Consider the following 25,381-nt stretch of genomic DNA (forward strand, 5'->3'; position numbering starts at 1 on the left):
GCAGTATATACAATATAATACAACAGTGGTGACTACCACAACCGGGAACCCATCCGGGCCTGGGGCCTTTCCTGCCTGCATCGCTCCCATACTCTCCATCACCTCCCTCAACCCGATCTGGGCCCCCAATCCCTGCACTAACTCTTCGTCCATCCTGGGAAATTCCAATTCATCCAGGAAACGACGTATTCCCTCCCCCCCCCCCCCCCCCCCCCCCCCCGGCCAGGGGCTCCGACTCATACACTCTCCAGTAAAAAACTCAAAAACGCCATTCACTTCCGCCGGGTCCAACACCACCCTTCTCGTCTCGTCCTTTACTCTGCCAATCTCCCTCGCTGCCTCCAGCTTTCTCAGATAGTGGGCTAGCATCCTACTCGCCTTCTCACCATATTCATATACTGCTCCTCTGGCTCTCCATAGCTGCCCCACCAATTCCCCGTGGACACTAATCTGAACTCCATCTGGAGCCTTGCCTCTCCTTCAGCAGCCCCGCCTCTGGGGCCTCCAAATACCTCCGGCCCACCCTCATAATCTCTTCCGCCAGCCTTGCCATCTCTGCCGTCCCGCCTGCTCCCTATGTGCCCGAATTGAAATAAACCCCTAAACCACCGCCTTGAATGTCTCCCACAGGGTGGCGACCGTGACGTCCGGCAGTGTCATCGAGCTCCACATACCCCCGGATGACAACCCTCGCTCGCACACATCCGCCAAGAACCCTGATGCACTCTCAATTACGACGAGACAAGAGTAGAGAGTAATCGAGGCTTTATTAAGCAGAGATGTGTAGCCTCCTGCAGCTGCCGCTGAAATGGCTGCAGTTTGGTGCGCACACACATTTATACTCCACATACTGGGCGGAGCCAGCAGGCAGGGATCTACCTCCGTACCTGTAATACAGAAGCCTTACCGTATCACATCTCGTATATGATATATACACATTCACCCCCTGTTAAAAAAAATGGTCAAGGAGACACAGCCTCCGTGAGTGAGACACAGACAGAGTGAGAATTTGGTAATTTGGTGCAGTGAGGTAATTCGGTGAAGAGTGGGAGAAGGTGCTTTTTCCCGACTGTTTTGTTCTCTCTCTTTCTTCGGGCCTAATTTCAGGAGCCGTTCGGAGGAGGAGGAGCAGTCTCTGTGAGTACAAAAACCTAACGGTAACTTCCTGTTTTCCAGTTTTTCCCCCAAAAGTAATGTCAGAGGGAAGCTGTGAACTGATTGGTTGGTAGCAAATCTGCCCCAAATTTAAAAAAAAACACAGCTAAACTCGTAAACTTAAATTAAACTAATTAATTAATTAGTGATGGCTGGTCAGGTGATGTGCTTGAGCTGCTTGATATGGGAGCTGGCAGATCCCATTGCGAGCTGCAGCGACCACATCTGCAGTAAGTGTTGGCTGCTCGAAGAGCTCCGGCTCAGAGTTGATGAGCTGGAGTCTGAGCTTCAAACACTGAGGCACATCCGGGAGGGGGAGACTTACCTGGACACTGTGTTTCAGGAGGCAGTCACACCTGTCAGAGTAAGTAGTTCAAATCCTGCCAGTGGCCAGGGACATCAGGGTGTGACTGCAAGTCAGGCAGGTAAAGGGAACCAGCAGTCAGGAACTCAGGAGCCTCAGCCCTTGACCCTGTCCAACAGGTATGAGACACTTGCTTCCTGTGTGGATGGCGAACAGGGCTGCAGGAAGGATGAGTCAGCTGACCAAGGCACCATGGTTCAGCAGGCCATTCAAGGGGAGGGAGTAAATAGGCAAGTTGTAGTTGTAGGGGATTCTATTATCAGGGGGATAGATAGTATCCTTTGTGAGCAGAATAAAGAGTCCCGCGTGGTATGTTGCCTGCCTGGTGCTAGAGTGCGGGACATCTCTGACCGACTTGAAAGGATACTGGAGAGGGAGGGGGAGGATCCAGTTGTTGTGGTCCATGTCGGTACCAACAACATAGGCAAGTCTAGAAAAGAGGACCTGTTTAGAGATTATAAAGAGTTAGGATTCAAATTAAAAAACAGGTCCTCAAGGGTTATAATCTTCGGAATACTGCCCGAGCCACATGCAAATTGGCATAGGGAGGCAAGAATAAGGGAAGTTAACACGTGGCTGAAAGAGTGGTGTGGGAAAGAGGGGTTCCTTTTCATGGGACACTGGCATCAGTTTTGGGACAGGGGGGACCTATACCGTTGGGATGGTCTCCACCTGAACTGAGCTGGGACCAGTGTTCTGGCGAAAAGAGTAAATAGGGTGGTCAATAGGACTTTAAACTAGAGATTGGGGGGGGGGGGGAAAGTCAGGGAACCAAGAGGTGAAGTAATCAGTGGGAAGCGTAGTTGCTTAGGAATACAAAAAAGCACGAAAAGTCAGAACTCAGGAGAGGTTACAATAGTCCCCATCTCACAAAATATGACACAGTGTATGGAAAGGCTCAGTAAACCAAGGTTCACCACACTAAGAAAACAAAAAGGGACGGTCAATAGAGAATTAAAGGTGCTATATTTAAACGCGCGCAGTGTACGGAACAAGGTAGATGAGCTTGTGGCCCAGATTGTGACTGGCAGGTATGATGTGGTAGGCATCACAGAGACGTGGTTGCAGGGGGTTCAGGACTGGCATTTAAACATCCAGGGATTCACAACCTATCGAAAAGACAGAGAGGTGGGCAGAGGGGGCGGGGTTGCCTTGTTAATTAGGAAATAATTAAATCAATAGCACTAAACGACATAGGGTCAGATGATGTGGAGTCTGTGTGGGTAGAGTTGAGGAACCACAAAGGCAAAAAAAACACAATGGGAGTTATGTACAGGCCTCCTTACAGTGGTCAGGACCAGGGGCACAAAATGAACCACGAAATAGAAAGTGCATGTCAGAAAGACAAGGTCACAGTGATCATGGGGGACTTCAATATGCAGGTGGACTGGGTAAATAATGCTGCCAGTGGACCCAAGGAAAGGGAATTAATTGAATGTTTACAGGAGGGCTTTTTGGAACAGCTTGTGATGGAGCCCACAAGGGAACAGGCCATTCTGGACTTAGGGTTATGTAATGAGCCAGACTTGATTAAAGATCTTAAAGTAAGGGAACACTTAGGAGGCAGTGATCATAATATGGTAGAATTCAATCTCCAATTTGAAAGAAAGAAGGTAGAATCAGATGTAAAGGTGTTACAGTTAAATAAAGGTAACTACAGGGGCATGAGGGAGGAACTGACGGAAATCGACCGGGAGCAGAGCGTAGCGGGTGTGGTAGTATGCATTAGGGGTCATGTGGGACTGTGAAGCCGTGATGTCATTGGCTGACAGATCCCGGGTCCTGGCTGGCTGTTGACCTCTAGCTCCGCCCTGAAGGCGGAGTATAAGAACCAGGAGTTCTCCCCCGCAGGCCAGTCTGTTACTGAACTGCGGGGAACAAGTCACGCTTAATAAAGCCTCATCGACTTCATCTCTATTCATCTCTCGTGAGTCTTTGTGCGCTACAGTGGGAAAGACAGTAGAAAAGCAATGGCAGGAGTTTCTGGGAGTAATTGAGGACACAGTACAGAGGTTCATCCCAAAGAAAAGAAAGGTTATCAGAGGGGGGATTAGGCAGCCATGGCTGACAAAGGAAGTTAGGGAATGTATCAAAGCAAAAGAGAAAGCCTATAATGTGGCAAAGAGTAGTGGGAAGTCAGAAGATTGGGAAGGCTACAAAAACAAACAGAGGATAACAAAGAGAGAAATCAGGAAAGAGAGGATCAATTATGAAGGTAGGCTAGCCAGTAACATGAGGAATGATAGTAAAAGTTTCTTTAAATACATTAAAAACAAACGGGAGGCAAAAGTAGACATTAGGCCGCTCCAAAATGACGCTGGTAATCTAGTGATGGGAGACAAGGAAATAGCTGAGGAACTAAATAATTACTTTGCGTCAGTCTTCACAGTAGAAGACATGAGTAATATCCCAACAATTCAGGAGAGTCAGGGGGCAGAGTTGAATATGGTAGCCATCACAAAGGAGAAAGTGCTAGAGAAACTGAGCGGTCTAAAAATTGATAAATATCCGGGCCCAGATGGGCTACATCCTAGAGTTCTAAAGGAGATAGCTGAAGAAATAGTGGAGGCGTTAGTTATGATCTTTCAAAAGTCACTGGAGACAGGGAAAGTCCCAGAGGATTGGAAAATCGCTGTTGTAACCCCCTGTTCAAGGGAACAGGGAAAAAGATGGAAAATTATAGGCCAATTAGCCTAACCTCGGTTGTTGGCAAGATTCTAGAATCCATTGTTAAGGATGAGATTTCTAAATTCTTGGAAGTGCAGGGTCGGATTAGGACAAGTCAGCATGGATTTAGTAAGGGGAGGTCGTGCCTGACAAACCTGTTAGAGTTCTTCGAAGAGATAACAAATAGGTTAGACCAAGGAGAGCCAATGGATGTTATCTATCTTGACTTCCAAAAGGCCTTTGATAAGGTGCCTCACGGGAGACTGCTGAGTAAAATAAGGGCCCATGGTATTCGAGGCAAGGTACTAACATGGATTGACGATTGACTGTCAGGCAGAAGGCAGAGAGTTGGGATAAAAGGTTCTTTTTCGGAATGGCAACCGGTGCCGAGTGGTGTCCCGCAGGGTTCAGTGTTGCGGCCACAGCTGTTCTCTTTATATATTAACGATCTAGATGACGAGACTGGGGGCATTCTGGCTAAGTTTGCCGATGATACAAAGATAGGTGGAGGGGCAGGTAGTATGGAGGATGTGGGGAGGCTGCAGAAAGATTCAGACAGTTTAGGAGGGTGGTCCAAGAAATGGCTGATGAAATTCAACGTGGGCAAGTGCAAGGTCTTGCACTTTGGAAAAAAGAATAGAGGCATGGACTATTTTCTAAACGGTGACAAAATTCATAATGCTGAAGCGCAAAGGGACTTGGGAGTCCTAGTTCAGGATTCTCTAAAGGTAAACTTGCAGGTTGAGTCCGTAATTAAGAAAGCAAATGCAATGTTGTCATTTATCTCAAGAGGCTTGGAATATAAAAGCAGGGATGTACTTCTGAAGCTTTATAAAGTATTAGTTAGGCCCCATTTAGAATACGGTGAGCAATTTTGGGCCCCACACCTCAGGAAGGACATACTGGCACTGGAGCGGGTCCAGCGGAGATTCACACGGATGATCCCAGGAATGGTAGGCCTAACATACGATGAACGTCTGAGGATCCTGGGATTATATTCATTGGAGTTTAGGAGGTTGAGGGGAGATCTAATAGAAACTTACAAGATAATGAATGGCTTAGATAGGGAGGACGTAGGGAAGTTGTTTCCATTAGCAGGGGAGACTAGGACCCGGGGGCACAGCCTTAGAATAAAAGGGAGTCACTTTAGAACAGAGATGAGGAGAAATTTCTTCAGCCAGAGAGTGGTGGGTCTGTGGAATTCATTGCCGCAGAGGGCGGTGGAGGCCGGGACGTTGAGTGTCTTTAAGACAGAAGTTGATAAATTCTTGATTTCTCGAGGAATTAAGGGCTATGGAGAGAGAGCGGGTAAATGGAGTTGAAATCAGCCATGATTGAATGGTGGAGTGGACTCGATGGGCCGAATGGCCTTACTTCCGCTCCTATGTCTTATGGTCTTATAGTCCAGCGGGGTGGGGGGTTTACGAGGGACTGCGATTGCCAGGCCGTTTCGGCCGTTGAACATACCGAACTCCTAATTAGGGACGCTTTCGTTACGGGCATAGGGTTGGCATACATCCGCCACGCCTCTCAGAAGGAGCTACCCTCGACCTTGCGCCGACCAAGAAACTTGCGATCTCACTACCGGTCGCCTCCCGTAACGTACAAGGGTATGCCCCCGACCGCACGGTGCCCCCCTCCTGGACATCGCGGACCCCACCAGCGAACACCCCATCGTGGACCTCACCAGCGACCGCCCCCAGCCAACCCCAAGCCTGCGCCACGCGGCAGCCAGCCAACCCCGGGGGACCCAAGTGCTCTGCACATCTAGTGAAGGCCTCCCATCCCTTTGAACGCCTTAGCGTGGATTTCAAAGGGCCCCTCCCTTCCACCGACCGAAACACGTACTCCCTGTGCCTCATGCCAGTGAGGCCAGAAATAGGGAGTACAGCTCAACATGTGGCTAAACAGCTGGTGTAGGAGGGAGGGTTTAAGATATCTGGACCACCGGGATCTCTTCCGGGGCAGGTGGGACCTGTACAGCAAGGACGGGTTGCATCTAAACTGAAGGTGCATAAATATTCTGGCTGAGAGGTTTGCTAGTGTCACACGGGTGGATTTAAACTAGTTTGGCAGGGGGGTGGGAACCAAAGCAAAGGTGAATTAACAGAAGGCGGAACTAGAGAGTAGAGCCAGTAAGACTTAGAGGAAGAGCAGGCAGGGTGTGGTTGCTGATCAAAGAGAGTCCGGTGGGCTGGAGCGCATTTGTTTCAATGCAAGAAGTGTGACAGGTAAGTCAGATAAACTTAAGAGCTTGGATTAGTACGTTGAACTATGATGTTGTTGCCATTACAGAGACTTGGTTAAGGGAAGGACAGGATTGGCAGCTTAACGTTCCAGGATGCAGATGTTTCAGGTGGAATAGAGGGGGATATAGAAGGGGTGGGGGAGATGCACTACTGGTTAAGGAGAATATCATAGCTGTACTGCATACAGCGAGGCAATATGGGTAGAGCTCAGGAATAGCAAGGGTGTAGTCACATTGTTGGGGGTTTACTATAGGCCTCCCAACAGCCAGCGGGAGATAGAAGAACAGATATGGAGGCAGAGTTTGGCAAGGTATAAAAGTAATAGGGTCGTTGTGGTGGGTGATTTCAACTTTCCCTATATTGACTTGGACTCACTTAGTGCTAGGGGGGTGGATGGGGCAAGTTTGTAAGGAGCATCTAGGAGGGCTTCTTGAAACATTATGTAGATAGTCCAAGTAGGGAAGGTGCTGTACTGTACCTGGTATTAGGGAAAGAGCCCCACCAGGTGGTCGACGTTTCAGTAGGGGAGTAGTTTGGGAACAGTGACCACAATTCAGTAAGCTTTAGGGTGCTGATGGATAAAGATAAGTGTGGTCCTCAGGTGAAGGTGCTAAATTGGGGAAAGGCTGGTTTATCACATTGGCTAAACAGCTGGCTTGTAATGCAGAGCAATGCCAGCAGCGTGGGTTCAATTCCCGTACCAGCCTCCCGAACAGGTGCCGGAATGTGGCAACTAGGGGCTTTTCACAATAACTTTATTGAAGCCGACTTGTGACAATAAGCGAATATTATTATTTTAATATTATTACAACAATATTCGGCAGGAACTGAAGAATGTAGATTGAGGGCAGATGTTTTAGGGCAAATCAACATCTGGCATGTGGGAGGCTTTCAAGTGTAAGTTAATAGGAATTCAGGACTGTCACATTCCTGTAAGGATGAAGGATAAGTATGGCATGTTTTGGGGACCTTGGGTAACGAGAGATATTGTGAGTCTAGTCATAGATATTATCATAGAATTTACAGTGCAGAAGGAGGCCATTCGGCCCATCGAGTCTGCACCGGCTCTTGGAAAGAGCACCCTACCCAAGGTCTACACCTCCACCCTATCCCCATAACCCAGTAACCCCACCCAACACTAAGGGCAATTTTGGACACTTTGGGCAATTTAGCATGGCCAATCCACCTAACTCGCACATCTTTGGACTGTGGGAGGAAACCGGAGCACCCGGAGGAAACCCACGCACACACGGGGAGGATGTGCAGACTCCGCACAGACAGTGACCCAAGCCGGAATAGAACCTGAGACCCTGGAACTGTGAAGCATTTGTGCTATCCACAATGCGGTCAGTACTCACCAAAGAGAAGGACTTGGTGGATGATGAGTCTGGGGAAGGGTGTGTAGATATTTTGGGTCATGTTGACATCAAAAAGGAGGCGGTATTGGGGGTCTTGAAAAACATTAAGGTTGACAAGTCCCCAGGGCCTGATGGGATATACCCCAGAATACTGAGAGAGGCAAGGGAGGAAATTGCAGGGGCCTTGAGAAAAATCTTTGTATCCTCACTTGCAACAGGAGTGGTTCCAGAGAATTGGAGAATAGCCAATGTTGTTCCTTTGTTTAAGAAGGTTAGCAAGGATATTCCAGGCCGGTGAGCCTTACGTCAGTGGTACGGAAATTATTGAAAAGGATTCTTCAAGGCAGGATTCACTCCCAAATTGGAAATGAGTCAACATATTAGTGAGAGGCAACATGGTTTTGTGAGGAGGAGGTTGTGTCTCACTAACGTGATCAAGTTTTTCGAGGAAGTGACGAAGATGATTGATGAGGGTAGGGCAGTGGATGTTGTCTACATGGACTTCATTTGACAAGGTCCCTCATGGCAGAGTGGTACAGAAGGTGAAGTCGGACAGGATCAGAGATGAGCTGGCAAGATGGATACAGAACTGGCTCGGTCATAGAAGACAGAGGGTAGCAGTGCAAGGTTGCGTTTCTGAATGGAGGGCTGTGACTAGTGGCATTCCTCAGGGATCAGTGCTGGGACCTTTGCTCTTTGTAATATATATAAATAATTTGGAGGAAAATGTAACTGGTTTGATTAGTAAGTTTGCGGACGACACAAAGATTGGTGGAATTGCGGATCGCAATAAGGACCGTCAGAAGGTGCAGCAGGATATAGATCAGTTGGATACTTGGGCGGAGAGATGGCAGATGGAGTTTACGCCAGACAAATGTGAGGTAATGCATTTTGGAAGGTCTGACACAGATGGGAAATATACAGTACATGGCAAAACCCTTAAGAATATTGATAGACAGAGAGATCTGGGTGTACCGGTACACAGGTCACTGAAAGTGGCAAAGCAGGTGGAGAAGGTAGTCAAGAAGGCATACCCCCGGTAAGCACAACGAGCCCCCCCCCGATGACCTATCCCGAGGTACATGTGCCAGCGCACAAGTGGACCGACTCCGGGCCTTACACGATGGTCTCTGTCACCCAGGGGTCACCCGGTTCTTTCACTTCATAAAGGCCCGCAACCTACCCTACTCCATTGCGGAAGTCAGAGCGGTCACCAAAGACTGCCAGGTCTGCGCGGAGTGCAAACCGCACTTCTACCGGCCAGACAGAACGCACCTGGTGAAGGCCTCCCGTCCCTTTGAATGCCTCAGCATGGATTTCAAAGGGCCCCTCCCCTCCTCCGACCTAAACACGTACTTCCTTAACGTGGTCGGCGAATACCCCATATTCCCCTTCACCATTCCATACCCCGATATGACGTTTGCCACGGTCATCAAAGCCCTCAATAGCATCTTCATTCTGTTCGGTTTCCCCGCTTACATCCACAGTGACCGGGGATCCTCCTTTATGAGCGATGAGCTGCGTAAATTCCGGCTCAGCAAGGGCATTGCCTCGAGCAGGACGACCAGCTACAACACCTGGGGAAACGGGCAGGTGGAGAGGGAGAACGGGACCGTATGGAAGGCCGTCCTATTGGCCCTACGGTCTAAAATTCTCCCGGTCTCCCGCTGGCAGGAGGTCCTCCCCGACACCCTCCACTCCATCCGATCGCTACTTTGCACTGCGACTAATGCAACCCCCCATGAATGCCTCCTTACCTTCCCTAAGAAGTCCACCTCCGGGGTTTCGCTCCCAACGTGACTGGCAGCTCCAGGACCCGCTCTCCTCCGCAAGCACGTGCGGCTCCACAAGGCGGACCCGTTTGTCAAGAGGGTACAGCTACTCCATGCAAACCCGCAGTACGCGTGGCGTACCCCGATGGCCGCCAAGACACAGTCTTCCTCAGGGACCTGGCACCAGCTGGGTCCCCCCCTCCCCCCCAACTGCCCCGGCGCCACCCATCCTCCCCCCAGCGCCCCTCACCACAACCCCCGCTCCAGGACGATCTGTCTTCCCATTGGTTCTACCCGGGGATGAAGATGAGGACTACAGCTCCCGGAGTCACCGGCAACCAAGCCGGCGCCTGCACCGCATCAAGGCACCCGACCGGCTAGATTTGTGAACTTTTCCCCAAACTGTACACTTTAAAATGCTCACATACATGTAAATACCACCCCCGCTAGACTCTTTTTTAACAGGGGGTGAATGTGGTAGTCACCACTGTTTGTATATATGATGTATATGAGAAGTAATATGGTAAGGCTCCTGTACTATAGGTACGGGGGTAGATCCCTGCCTGCTGGCTTCGCCCAGTAGGCGGAGTATAAATGTGTGTGCTCTCCGAACTGCAGCCATTTTGGCAGCAGCTGTAGGAGGCAACACATCGCTGCGTAATAAAGCCTCGATTACTCTCTACTCTCGTCTCGTCGTAATTGAGAGTGCATCACTGTCATCAGCCGGGTCATTGAGTTTAAAAATTGGAAGTCATGTTGCAGCTTTATTGAACCTTAGTTAGTCTGCACTTGGAATATAGTGTTCAATTCTGGTTGCCGCACTACCAGAAGGATGTGGAGTCTTTGGAGAGGGTATAGAAAAGATTTACCATGATGTTGCCCGATATGGAGGGCATTAGCTATCAGGGGAGGTTGAAGAAACTTGGTTTGTTCTCACTGGAACGACGGAGGTTGAGGGGCGACCTGATAGAAGTCTACAAGACAATGAGGGGCATGGACAGAGTGGATAGTCAGAAGCATTTTCCCAGGGTGGAAGAGTCAATTACTGAGGGCATAGGTTTAAGGTGCGAGGGACAAGGTCTAAAGGAGATGGGCGAGGCTGGGATTTTTGCACAGAGGGTGGTGGAAGCCTGGAACTCGCTGCCGGGGGAGGTAGTGGAAGCAGATATAGAACACAGACATAGAACAGTACAGGCCCTTCAGCCCACGATGTTGTGCCGACCATTTATCCCAATCTAAGATCAACCTAACCTACACCCCTTCAATTTACTGCTGTCCATGTGCCTGTCTAAGAGTCGCTTAAATGTCCCTAATCACTCTGCTGGCAGTGCATTCCACACACCCACCACTCTCTGCGTAAAGAACCTACCTCTGACATCTCCCCCATACCTTCCTCCAATCACCTTAAAATTATGACCCCTCGTGACAGCCATTTCCACCCTGGGGAAAAGTCTCTGGCTATCCACTCTACCCATGTCTCTCATCACCTTGTACATCTCTATCAAGTCACCTCTCTGCCTTCTTCGCTCCAGTGAGGAAATTCCTAGCTCCCTCAACCTTTCTTCATAAGACATGTCCTCAGTCCAGGCAGCATCCTGGTAAATCTTCTCTGTACCCTCTCCAAAGCATCCACATCCTTACTATAATAAGGCGACTAGAACTGGACACAATATTGCAAGTGAATATGATAGTGACTTTTATGGGGTGTCTTGACAAATACATGAAAAGGATGGGAATAGAGGAATATAGTCTCCGGGAGGGTAGGGGGTTTTCGTTCAGACGAGCAGCATGGTCGGTGCAGGCTTCCTGTGCTGTAATTGTCTTTGTTCTTTGTCCTAGTGCAATTCCAATGCAAAACGGCATTTAATTCACCGGTGTTGGGATTGGCACTTGGGAGACTGACAAGCTGCAGCTGTATGTAAGCACTGCATTCCCCACACACTCATACCAGCCAAGAAGAGCTTTACCCCGTGTCGCAGATGCGGAGCTCAAGACTTTGCTGGATGCTATGGAGGAAAGGCAGGGCACCCTGTTCTCCGGGGTGGGAAGGAAAGACTGCCACCTGCCGCTGTACACCTGGCCTGGGTGCAGGTGGCAGTGCCATAAAAAGCTGCATGACCTCCTCAGGGTGGCCAGGGTGAGTAACCAGCACCATGCCCCTGACACCAACCCACGTCACACACACCCATACCCACTTCCCCCACAAAGAGGGTGACCAAAACCCACCCGCCGATAGTCTGCTCACACGCCACCCTGCACCACATGCCAAAATCCATATCACTTGCCATGGCCGTGTGCCTTGAACACACAGGCCACCTGTGTTGCCTGCGTCCATCTGCCTCACAATGTGCATTTTCTATCCAACACCCCCTCCCCTCTCCCCAAGGAGAAGGCAGCGCACACCTGCAGGGAAAGAGAGAAAATTGGAGGGGACCCGAAAGGCTGTGGCCCCTCACCGCCACGAAGCATCGAGCATTGGATCTGGTCGGTAGGTGCAGAGAGTGGGCAGTCACCGAGGTGGAGGTCGGCATCTGGGAACCAGGTTGGCATCGGGGAATCAAGTGAGCCCTCGCTGAGTTGCCGTGTCCCCATGGCATGTGGCACCTCCCGAACACCCCACACCACCCATTGTCTCCCCACTCCATCATCCCCCATGCCACAACTCCCAACCCAGCACCCCACCACCTCCACAGCAACCCTTCACCACTCCCACCCCAGTACCCCACCACCTCAACGCCATCCCTCCACTTCCCCCATCCGCGATCCAACCTTGCGTCATGTTTTGTGTCTTGCAGGATCACTTGGCGATGAGGTTGATCTTTCTGGCAGGTTAATAACGTGATAGAAAAGGCATATGGGGCACTTGCCATTATCCATCAGGGCATAGATTACAAAAGCAGGGAGATCATGTTGAAGTTGTATAGAAATTTGGTGAAGCCGCACCTGGAGTACTGTGTGCAATTCTGTTCGCCACATTATAGGAAGATGTGATTGCACTGGAGGGGGTGCAGAGGCGTTTCTCCAGGACATTGCCTGGAAGGAACAGTTAAGTTATGAAGAGAAGTTGGATAGGCTTGGGTTGTCTACGCTGAAGTAGAATACACTGAGGGGCGACCTGAATGAGTTGTATGAATTTTGAAGGGCATGGACAGGGTGGAATGGGAGCAGCTTAGTTGAAGTGTCAGTTACGAGGGGAGACAAGCCTGGGAGGGTTGGTGCAGACTCCATGGGCCGAAGGGCCTCTTCTGCATTGTATTTTTCTGTGATTCTTCATTCCCACCTCAAGGATGAAAATCCAGCACCGTTTATTTCCCTATGTCCACATTCAGATACTTCCAGGCAGGATATAAGTTGCAGCTGGGGATTTGTCCAAAAGTGACTACATTAATACGATGGTTCCATTCCAGTCAAAACACTAAAAAATCGTGGCACGACCTATGATGAAATAGAAGACTTTACAAATATCCAGATGTCAATTTCCTCACTGCATTTAGTTCTTACTATCTACATCCAAGTTCTAATTTTTTGTTAGTTTCTATTGTTTACAGTCAATACTTTAGAATGAAAAGCTTTTGTAACTAATTTTCTAATCTATGCTTCTACTTAACGAGGTGATATGTTGAGAACAGTCTTGCAAAACTTATACCACTGTTTCTTATTTTTGTTACTCTCGTCTCTATCATTATTCAAAAGAAGTCCAGTAATCACAGTTAGTTGTTTCATTTAGCTTCTTAATGTTCCTTAATGATAATAATTACTTTTTGTTTCAGCAATATAATACTCAGCGATGTTGTTATCGAGTTGGATTTCGGCAAGAAAATCAGAACATCCAATTCAGTATTATTTCTCACTTACCTTTGATCATGCTTACATCATTTGCGCCATCCCCAATTGCCAGTGTTATCGCTTTCTTGTACTTTTTCACCAGTTCTACCACCTGAGCTTTCTGAAGGGGCGTTGCACGACAACAGATAACAGTTTTGCAAAGGCAAGCTGCTTTTAGGAATTCTACTTCCAAGTCTTCTAACGCATGTGCCTGTTTTTGGATAAAATACATATTACCAAAACTACTTAATTAACTGTAATTCAGTAAACATTCATTATCTCACATACAGTATGCACAAGATAGGAACAAGATAAAGGAATTCAACATTCAAAGGGTTAAATGATGCATTCACTATATAGCAGTGATTTTAAAGGCGCTGACATCAGCTCTGTAATAAGGAGACAGTGCTGATGCCTAGTGGAATCGCCCCCAGCATGGTGCCACCACCAAACACATCTTTCCTTCTCCTCCCTTCCTGATACCCTAGTCTATTCTTCCATTGCTCTCAACACCCTTCCTTCAGCACTTTTTCATGCCTTTTATTGCCCTCTCTCTTTACCATCCAATGTTCCACTCTTTCCAGGTGAAGCAGCGATTGACATGTACGTTTTAACATTTAGTATACTGTATTCACCGCTCACAATGTGATCTTCTCTACTGGATAGATCAAACACAGATCAAAGATTGGCTGACTGATTTGCAGAATAACTGTTCAGTCTGTAAGCATAACCCCAAGCTTCCAGTGGCTTGTCGTTTTAATTCTCCACCTTGCTCTCACACAGACTCTCAGTCCTTCCCCTGCTGCACTGTTCCACTAAAGCTCTGTGTAAGCTTGTGGAACAGCATCTCATCTTTCGATTAGGCACTTGCAGCCTTTAGGTTTCAACACTGAATTCAACAATTTCACACTGTAAATTCTTTCCCTTCTTTTGTTTCCTTGACTTTGCGGTTTTTCTCTTATTTCTATTTTCAAACAGCAGCACACCTGCTCTAGACACATCTTTATTTTGTTTTCTCCTTTCTCGCCCCATCATAATTCCCTTTGGCCCTGTAAGATGCACTTTTCTGTCTCCCGTCTTCCACCCTATCACAAACCTTCCTTTGTCTTTGTCCCACCCATTCCTTACTCAAAATCAATTAAATCTCTAACTTTTCACTGTTCTGATGACAGGCTATCAACCTGAAATGTTAACTCTATTTCTCTCTCTCACAGATGCTGCCTGTATTTCCAGCATTTTCTGTTTTCATTTCAGATTTCCAGCACATACGGATTTCCACTTTTTGATCTGGCTTGGTATCTTCTGTTAACACTGGATGCCATACATTACCATGCAGGGTTAATAAACAATTGTTAGTTCATAATTTTGTTGTCTGAATTCTTTGAAAATTAGCAAGAAAGGATGAATGTATTCACTCAGTACTTTGTATGGGGCCTGATAGGAAGCTAGACATACGGGGCGAAATTCTCCTTTATCGGCGGAAAGTCCTCCGATCGGAGCAAAAAACGGCGCAAATCCCACTTGCGTCACGTCAGAAAAATGGGTCGATAGTCTCCGGCCCGAAATGGGCTAGCAGCGACGTAACGGGATCCACGCTTGCGCAGTGGTTCACGCCGTGCAGCGTCATACGCGCTGCACGGCGTGACGGCTCATAAGGCCGCGCTGCTCCCCCCCACCCGACCGGAACACCCGACCGCAACACCCGACTGGATGGCTGGCCGTCGCTCAGCCCCGAGGTTCGAGTCACGCGATGTGGAGGCGCTCCTGGACGCGGTGGAGCAGAGGAGGGACGCCCTGTATCCCGGGCACGGCCGCAGAGTTGCCCCACGCCACAGCCGGCGTCTGTGGAGGGAAGTGGCAGAGGCCGTCACCGCTGTGGCCCTGACACCACGGACAGGCACCCAGTGCCACAAGAAGGTGAACGACCTCGTCAGAGCAGGCAGGGTGAGCCTCCCCATATCCCCCCCCCTCCCCATATCCCCCCTCCCCCATATCCCCCCTCCCCCATATCCCCCCCATATCCCCCCCCATATCCCCCCTCCCCCATATCCCCCCTCCCCCATATCCCCCCTCCCCCATATCCCCCATACCCCCCTCCCCCATATCCCCCCTCCCCCATATCCCCCATATCCCCCCTCCCCATATCCCCCCTACCCATATCCCCCCTCCCCCATATCCCCCCTCCCCCATATCCCCCCCTCCCCCATATCCCCCCTCCCCCATATCCCCCCTCCCCCATATCCCCCCTCCCCCATATCCCCCATATCCCCCCTCCCCCATATCCCCCCTCCCCCATATCCCCCATATCCCCCCTCCCCCATATCCCCCCTCCCCCATATCCCCCCTCCCCCATATCCCCCCTCCCCCATATCCCCCCTCCCCCATATCCCCCCTCCCCAATATCCCCCTCTCCCCCATATCCCCCCTCCCCATATCCCCCTCCCCCATATCCCCCATATCCCCCCTCCCCCATATCCCCCATATTCCCCTCCCCCATATACCCCCCTCCCCCATATCCCCAAGTGAATCCAGCCCTAACCTTAACCTCTGCAATGCACGCGCAACCGATGGCGTGCATTCATATACCTGCCTAACACTGTTGCCTTTTACCCCTGCCACCACCCCCCCCCCCACAGGAGAAGCGCGCATACAACAATAGGGAGCATGTGAGGACTGGAGGAGGGCCCGCTGATGAGAGGCCACTGACCGTACACGAGGAAAGGGCCCTGGAACTGGCTGGCGGACCTGAGGACCGGGAGGTTGCTGATGCAGAGGTCGGGGGCCCACCAGCAAGTGAGCCACCGACAGCCCGTCCCCATATCCCCCCTCCCCTATATCCCCCTCCCCCGTATCACCTGATCACTGCCTGATGTCTAACCATGCATGCTTCATTGTGTATCGCAGGACCAAACGTCCAGGCACCCATCCCCGCAGATGCACACCGCCCGCAGGATGCCCCTCGGAGACCACAGGAGACGGAGAGACCCGCACCCTCCAGCATGCGACGCCCGCAGGATGCCCCTCGGAGACCACGGGAGACGGAGAGACCCGGACCCTCCAGCATGCGACGCCCGCAGGATGCCCCTCGGAGACCACGGGAGACGGAGAGACCCGGATCCTCCAGCATGCGACGCCCGCAGGATGCCCCTCGGAGACCACGGGAGACGGAGAGACCCGGACCCTCCAGCATGCGACGCCCGCAGGATGCCCCTCGCACACCACGGGAGACGGAGAGACCCGGACCCTCCAGCATGCGACGCCCGCAGGATGCCCCTCGCACACCACGGGAGACGGAGAGACCTGGAGCAACAGGGAGACGACACCCCGGTCACGTGCGGGAGCGACCACCCAGCGATGAGGGGGGCAGCCACAGGCCCCCGTCACATCCGAGCCAGGACACCACTACCCAGGACACCACTACCCAGGACACCACTACCCAGGACACCACTACCCAGGACACCACTACCCAGGACACCCCTACCCGGGACAGCACTAGCCGGGACAGCACTACCCAGGAAGACGAAATACCGGACAGTGACTCAGAGTGGATGGGTGGAGACGAACCCCCACCCCAAAGTGCCATGGACTCAGAGTGGGACGAAGAGCACGACACAACGCCACTGCTGTCACCAACACCCTCCACCATCGCAGAAACACTCACCACGGTTGGGCACTTTAGTGATGAGGCGTCTGGTACACTCACTGGTGCGCACAACACAGCCGTCCCGGTACAGCAGGTGGAGGTAGGAGCAGCAGAGGGACCGGGCGGTCGGAGGGCAGCCCAGGCCAAGCGAACATCTGCCGCCCAGATGGATCCCGGGTTCCTGCAGTTACCACACCCACACATAGATCCGATGCAACCACCGACCCGGAGACGAGCGAAGAGGGTGACGGGCGGCTTGCGGCGGCTGCGGTCGCAGGTGGAGGAGTCCACCCGCGTCCAGGAGCTGGGAGTGGTCCCGGTCATGCGTGCCACCCAGGCTGACACCGCACGGGTGGCGTCCGCGGTGGAGGCAATGGTTGCGACGGTGTCAGACATGGGGAACGGTTTGCGAGGCCTGGGGCCTTCCGTGCAGGCGGCGTCTGTGGCCCAGGAAATGGCTGCCCTCTCACAGGAGGCCATGAGCCAGTGCCAGCGCCAGATGGCAGAGGCGCTCAACGCCATAGCCTAGTCTCTGCAGGCCATGGCCCAGTCTCAGCAGGCTATGGCCCAGTCTCAGCAGGCCATGGCCCAATCTCTGCAGGCCATGGCCCAGGCTCAGCAGGCCATCGCTGAGGGCATCGGCGCCAGTGGCCATGTGCGAGCCGGCGTCGCACTGTCACAGACAGGGTTTGCCAACACCCTGGGCTCCATGGCTGCAAACCTGCAGACCCCTGTCGATACCAGCACGGGCCTCCAGGACTGGCAGCGCCAGATGTCGGGGGGGCGTCGGATGGCCAGTCCGTTCGCATCCCCCACCCATGTAGAGGCCTGGGGGCCATCGGGCACCCCGAGGGAGGAGGAGGTGGTGTGGTCCGTCCCGGCTCCCTCTGTAGGGGAGGTCCCGGTACACCGCGACACCTCGGACTCCCCCCCTTCCGTCCCAGGTGCATCGGGTGGGCAACGGGCAGGACAGGCTGGCAGCTCGCCATCCCAGTCGCCCGGGCCGCAGCCTGGCCCATCTAGACCAGGACGCCCCAGGAAACGGCCGCCAAAGGGATCCAGTGTCAGAGGGCAGGAATCACAGGAGTCCACCTCCAGTTCTGCTGTACCGTCTGGGGAACCACGTAGACGTAGTCAAAGGGCCCGTAAGGCCAAACAATTAGACACTGAGTAAGTTGGCACGGGTGCAGGGCACAGATGAGTTTTAGGGGCTAGGGCACGTGCATGAACTCCTTTGGTTATTAAAGTCAATGTTACACCTACCGAAGCTGCCTTTGTGCTCTGTCCAAAGTGTGCGGGCGTGTCATGTACGTTGAGCGCAAGTGTGTGTGTGAGGCGTGGTCTTACCTCAGCCCCAGGTGAGTCTGCCCCCTTCCCCCTGGGCCGCCATCGACATCCCCCGGGCAGAGGACGGGACCGTGCGCTGCAGTGTCACAGCCGCATGCAGGGATGCTCCGGGTGGATGGTGGTACTGTGGCCATGGGAAGACATTGTCCAACGATGTAGAGCCAGGAGCTCATCGCAGGGCGGGTTGTCATCATCCTCCATGGCCTGCGATAGACACGCGTCCACCCGCAACTGTGTGAGCCCGGCCCGTTGTGCCGCCGCTGGATCGGCAATGGGGGGGGGGGGGTGGTGTGCATGCGGGTGGGGTGGGTGGGGTTGGGGAGGGGGGTGAGGGTGCTGGGTGGGTGGATGGGTGGGGGGTGTGGGTGGTCGGCTGTTGCCATGGTGTGCGGTCTGTGGCCATACTACCCGATTCCCACGCCCATCGAGTCAGTGAAGCGGGCGTCTATCAGTCTGTCCCGTGCCCGCTGGGCCAGCCGGTAACGGTGGACAGCCACCCGCCTGTGTCTACCCCGTCTGCCCTGACCATTGCTCCCATCCCCCTCATCTGGGGAGGACTGTGCCTCTTCCTGCTGCTCCTCCACTCCGCCCTCCTCTGCCTGCGGCACATCGCCCCTCTGCTGGGCTATGTTGTGCAGGACGCAGCACACCACAATGATGCGGCCGACCCTATCTGACCGATACTGGAGGGCGCCCCCAGAGAGGTCCAGGCACCTGAAACGCATCTTCAGCACCCCAAAGCACCTCTCGATCACTCCCCTTGTCGCTACATGGGCATCATTGTAGCGGTTCTCCGCCTCATTGCGTGGCCTCCGTATAGGCGTCATCAGCTACGATCGCAATGGGTAGCCCCTGTCGCCCAGCAACCAGCCCCTCAGCCGGGGATGGCGTCACTCATACATGCCGGGGATGGATGACCGCGACAACACGAATGAGTCGTGTACACTGCCTGGGTGACGGGCGCAGACGTGCAGGATCATCATGCGGTGGTCGCAGACCACCTGTACGTTCATCGAATAGGTCCCCTTCCTATTAGTGAACACGGCCCTGTTATCTGCAGGTGGCCGCACGGCGACGTGCATCCCATCGATCGCGCCCTGGACCATGGGGAACCCGGCCACGGCAGAGAAGCCCACGGCCCGGGCATCTTGGCTGGCCCGGTCCACGGGGAAGCGGATGTAGCGGTGCGCCATGGCATAAAGGGCATCTGTCACTGCCTGGATGCACCGGTGCACCGATGTCTGCGATATGCCGGACAGGTCCCCACTCGGTGCCTGGAATGACCCCGTTGCATAAAAGTTCAGGGCCACCGTAACCTTGACGGACACGGGGAGAGGGTGTCCCCTGCCAGTGCCACGCGGTGACAGGTGTGCCAGCAGGTGGCAGATGTGTGCCACGGTTTCCCGGCTCATCCGGAGTCTCCTCCTGCATTCCCGGTCCGTGAGGTCCTAGTATGACTGCCGGGGCCGGTACAGACTGGGCGCCCTCGGGTGCCTCTGTTGCCGTAGGGCCGCGACGTCCTCCTCCCCCTCCTCGTCCTGTCGGTCAGGTGTCCCTCCAGCCTGGGCGTCTGCCGCCTGCCCCTCTGCGGCAGCCTGCGCCGCCTCTCTGGCACGCTCCTCCTCCTCCTCATCCAGGGCAACATAGACATGAGCGGCTGCCACCACGGCGGCCAACATCGCTGGATGATCTGAAAACATGACGGCCTGGTGGGGGGAGGGGAACGACGACATGTCATCATTGCCCATATCCCCTCCTCCCCCCAGCCAGGTGGCATGGACCGCATGGGTCCAACTGTTGGAGGCTGGCACCTGGCCAGGTGGACCAACTCACTTGCCCTCCCATCACCCTCCTCGGCACGGACCCCCTCCCAACCCCCAACCTCCACCCCGGCACGGACCCCCCCCCCCCCCCCCCAACCTCCACCCCGGCACGGACCCCCTCCCCAGCCTCCACCCCAGCACGGACCCCCCCCAACCCCCAACCTCCACCCCGGCACGGACCCACCCCAACCCCCAACCTCCACCCCGGCACGGACCCCCCCCAACCCCCAACCTCCACCCCGGCACGGACCCCCCCCCCAACCTCCACCCCAGCACGGACCCCCCCCAACCCCCAACCTCCACCCCAGCACGGACCCCCCCAACCCCCAACCTCCACCCCGGCACGGACCCACCCCAACCCCCAACCTCCACCCCGGCACAGACCCCCCCCCCCAACCTCCACCCCGGCACGGACCCCCTCCCGGCACTCCCCCGGAGCCCAGCCTACTCTAACCACCCTCCCCCCCCGCCGCACACACACACACACAAGCCGAGACACACCTCTCCTCACGCAATCAGTCTGCGGCCACGCCATTTCCTGCCCAGAGCCAACCCCCCAGGCCGTCACTCACCTCCACGCTGGTCGGCGTGAGCCTGGAGCACCGGGTCACGCCGATGAAAAGGAGGTTTGATTCACGTCGACGTGAACGGTCATCACGTCGACGGGACTTCGGCCCATCCGGAAGGGAGAATATCGGCAGGCCGAAAATCGGCTGCCTTGCGCAGACCCGTGACATTCTCCGCGGCAGCGGCGCCATTAACGCCCCGCCGACTTTTCTCCCTTCGGAGACTTCGGCGGGGGCGGGGGCGGGATTCACGGCGGCCAACGGGCATTCTCCGACCCTCTGGGGGGTCGGAGAATGACGCCCATGAGGTGCGATTTAATGAAATAAAAAGTCCTATTGTGTGCGGGTTTAGCAGGGTGTTTCCCGACTCTTGTAGCACTCAAAACAACCCCGTCATCGAACGGGACTGTGTTATTCTTTAGGGACTCGTGCCTTACCTTCACTTCCTGGACTGAGGAGATCTGTTCATCAGTGCAGACAGAATTTGGGGCACCATTTTTAAATTGTGTCCCAATCTCTCGATTCCGAACACGATCCCCGGACTCTCCCAATGCCCCAACTTGCCTGTTTGGGGGTTGTCGAGCCACCTGCACCTCACCTCATAAGGGCAGGACACCCTCTGGCTCAATCCCTGGTGTGGGCAAAAAGCTGGCAGTAGCACCTATTGGCATATTTCCCCCAGATGAATGACAGATTTTCAACCTCATTATATTCTCTGGGTTAACATAAGCAACAGCATGGGAATTCTGCCAAGTTTCTCAATAATCACATTCAAATCCTATTCTTCAATGAACAAAAGGAACAATTAGGGCAGCACGGTAGCCTTGTGGATAGCACAATTGCTTCACAGCTCCAGGGTCCCAGGTTCGATTCCAGCTTGGGTCACTGTCTGTGCGGAGTCTGCACATCCTCCCCGTGTGTGCGTGGGTTTCCTCCGGGTGCTCCGGTTTCCTCCCACAGTCCAAAGATGTGCAGGTTAGGTGGATTGGCCATGATAAATTGCCCTTAGTGTCCACAATTGCCCTTAGTGTTGGGTGGGGTTACTGGGTTATGGGGATAGGGTGGAGGTGTTGACCTTGGGTGGGGTGCTCTTTCCAAGAGCCGGTGCAGACTCGATGGGCCGAATGGCCTCCTTCTGCACTGTAAATTCTATGATAATCTATGATAATTACCTCACTTAAAAGGTGATATGCAAAGGTTTCTTACCAGCGTATCTCCATTGATCACAAGCCCATACTCCCCATTAACATGTTCTTCAGGTAGGAAAAACTGTTTCTTTGGCTGCTTGATGCTGATTACTTCATCTTCGGCTTGGTCCCGCTCTTTCATTGTTGCTGAGGCTTTTCTATGTATATAAGAGTGTTAATTGAATTACTTGAAGGAAAATGATATTAACTTGCACTTTGTGTGTTGAAAAGGATAGTCATTTGATATTATACTAAAATCTAAAATATAAATAAAGTTCTCACTTAATATGTTAAATTTACATACATAGCACAGAAACAGGCCAATGAACCAACTAGTTTGTCCCGAACAGTCGATGGTGGTGTTTATGTTCCATTTAAGTCTCCTTTCCACATCTGAATTCACCATCATAATCCTCAAACCCCATCTCCCTCATATCTAGCTTTCCCTTAAATGCATCCATACCATTAGCTTCAACTACTCATTAAGGGGAGGGAGGCAGGAACGTGGTGGTATTGTCACTGGGCTAGTAATCCAGGAACCCAGGGTAATGCTCTAGGAACCTGGGATCCCAGATGGTGAAATTTGAATTCAACAGAAACCTGGAATGAAACATCTAATTATGACCATGAAACCATTTGCGATTGTCATTAGGAAACCCATCTGGTTACTAATGTCTGATAGGGAAGGAAATCCGCCATCCTTACTTGGTCTGGCTTACATGTGACTCCAGACCCACAGCAATGTGGTTGACTCTTAACTGTCCTCTGAAATGGTCTAGTAAGCCATTCATTTCAAGTTCTAGGGATGGACGATCAAATGCCAAGCCAGCTGTGTCCACATCCCATGAATAAATAGAAAAATAAACTCTCTGTAGTAGCAAGTTTCAAATTCTCACCATGGGGCAGGATTCTCCACTCCCGCGCCGAAGTGCCCACGCCATCGTGAACGCCGTTGAGGTTCACGACGGCGCGAAACGGCCCCGATCCCGTCGATTCAGGCCCCGACAATGGGCTAGGATCGGGGAAGCGTCATCTACACGCGCCAGGCCTTGTCGCCACGTAAAGGCGGCGCCGCATAGATGACGCAGCTGGCGCCGCATAACTGACGTCACCCGCGCATGCGTAGTTGCCGTCCTCTCTGAGTCCGCCCCGCAAGAAGATGGCGGACGGATCTTGTGGGGCCGCGGAAGGAAGAAGGTCCTCCTTCAGAGAGGACGGCCCGACAATCGGTGGGCACCGATCGCGGGCCCTGCCACATTTGAGGTACCCCCCGGTGCAGGATCCCTCCTCCCCCCCCCCCCCCCCCCGCAGGCCGCCCCCCCCCCCCACCCCCCCAGCGTTCCCGCGCTGTTCCCGACGGCAGCGACCAGGTGTGGACGACGCCGGGGGGAACCCGCCGTTTTGGCCTGGCCCCTCGGCCCATCCGGGCCTGAGAATAGCGGGGGTGCTGGAGAATCGCCATTTTGGGTGTGTCCGGCGATTCTCCGGCTTGCGGCCCGCGGAACTCGACGGGGCCGTTCCCGCCGCTTGGGAGAATCGCGGGAGGGCATCGGACCGGGAAATTTTGGAGGCCCAGGCGATTCTCCCAACCGGTGCGGGAGTGGAGAATCTCGCCCCATGTTTTAGGTACAGATGATTCTCCTGAATTTCCAATTGGATTTAGGAACATAGGAGTAGGTCCTTCAGCCCACAGAGCCTGCTCTGCCATTCAATATAATCTATTCCATCAACCAATCTATGTCCTCTGAAGTTCTACATCATCATCCTCACAATTCACAACACTTCAAGTTTTGTGTCATCTGCGTATTTTGAAATTGTACCCTGTACACTTAGGACAAGCTTAGTAATATATATATTTGGAAGAACAGACCCTAACACTGATCCAAAGGGAACTCCATTATAAACTTCCTCCAGATTTTCAGTTTGAAAAACAACTATGAATCAACATCCTGTCAGTGCAGGAGCAGAGGGACGTGAATGTATATGTACATAAATCATCAGTTGAACATCCAAACTTGGAGTAGCAGTAGGCCATTCAGCTCCTCAAGCGTGTTCTGCCATTTAATAAGATTATGGTTGTTCTGATAGTAACCACAAATCAGGTGGTACGGTGGCGCAGTGGTTAGTACTGCTAACTCACAGCTCCAGGGACCAGCCTCGGGTGACTGTATGGAGTTTTCACTTTCTCCCCCTGTCTGCGTAGGTTTCCTCCGGGTGCTCCAGTTTCCTCCCAAAGTCCAAAGATGTGCAGGTTAGGTGGATTGGCCATGCAAGATTTCCCCTTAGTGTCCAAAAGGTTGGGTGGGTTACTGGGTTATGAGGATAGGGGAGGCATGGCCTTAAGTAGGGTGCTCTTTCTAAGGGCCGGTGCAGACTCAATGGGCTGAATGGTCTCCTTCTGCACTGTAAATTCCCGCTTACACCCAATAATCTATCATTTCTTGCTTACCAAGAATATATCCACCTCTGCCTTAAAAATATTCAAAGACTGCCTCCACAACCTTTTCAGAAAGAGAGTTTCAAAGACTCACAAACCCTCTGAATGAAAGAATTTTGCCTAATCTCTGTTTTAAATGGGCAACTCATTATTTTTAAACAGTAACCCCCTAATTCTAGAGTCTCCCAAAAGAGGAAATATCCTCTCCTGCCAAGACCCTTCAGGATCGTATATGCTTCGATCACATTGCCTCCTACTCTTCTAAACTCCAGCAGATACAAGCCTAGCCTGTCCAAACTTTCCTCACAAGTCAACCCGCCCATTGCAGGCATTAATCTGGTAAACCTTCTCTGAACTGATTCCTACGCATTACATCCTTCCTCAAATAAAGTTACCAATACTGTACACAATGCTTTAGACAGATCTGGTCATAGAGTCACAGAGGTTTAAAGCATGAAAACAAGCCCTTCGGCCCAACTAGTCCATGCCGCCCAGTTTTTACCAGTAAGCTAGTCCCAATTGCCCGCATTTGGCCCATAACCCTCTTTATCCAGCTTTCCCATGTAACTGTTACACCGGGTCTCCGCGCCGGGCGCCAAAACATTTGCAATGCAACCAGCCCGCTCCTGTCGGTGAAATCAGGATCCCGCTGTAACATTGCGAGAAGCGAATAATCACTACTTAAGCACTATTTTCATACAATTAAAGGGAGCCACGCCATATCCAATGGCCTCCCGTGATTGAGCGGCTTCCTCAGCAAGTGGTCATGCTGGCGCCGATTAGTACTGCTTTTTAAAAACGTGAACCTGGCGCAGAGGTTTCTGCGGGGAGCCGAGCAGGTGAGTAGCCATCTTCACTCACAGGCAATAAGCCCGGGAGCACTGAACTTGCCGCCTCTGTGCTCGAAGGGAGGTGGGGGGAAGGGGCACGCTCGGCTAGGAGGGCCGACACAGGAGCGGGAGGGTCGGAGCTGGGGGCATCCGCTGGG

The 25,381-nt window shown here is 52.7% G+C and overlaps 1 protein-coding gene across 1 annotated transcript in view; it reads right to left on the reverse strand.

Moving 5' to 3' along the window:
- atp8b5b (ATPase phospholipid transporting 8B5b) overlaps positions 1 to 25,381 on the reverse strand; it is a 502,620-nt gene that overhangs the window by 73,953 nt on the left and 403,286 nt on the right. Inside the window, exons 21-22 of the mRNA XM_072497094.1 lie at positions 21,976 to 22,114; positions 13,421 to 13,601 (exon numbers count right to left, since the gene is read on the reverse strand). Coding sequence (XP_072353195.1) covers positions 13,421 to 13,601; positions 21,976 to 22,114 — 320 coding nt within the window. The remainder of the gene's footprint in view (positions 1 to 13,420; positions 13,602 to 21,975; positions 22,115 to 25,381) is intronic.

Source organism: Scyliorhinus torazame, chromosome 3 (genome assembly GCF_047496885.1).
Source record: "Scyliorhinus torazame isolate Kashiwa2021f chromosome 3, sScyTor2.1, whole genome shotgun sequence".
Taxonomy (NCBI): Eukaryota; Metazoa; Chordata; class Chondrichthyes; order Carcharhiniformes; family Scyliorhinidae; genus Scyliorhinus; species Scyliorhinus torazame.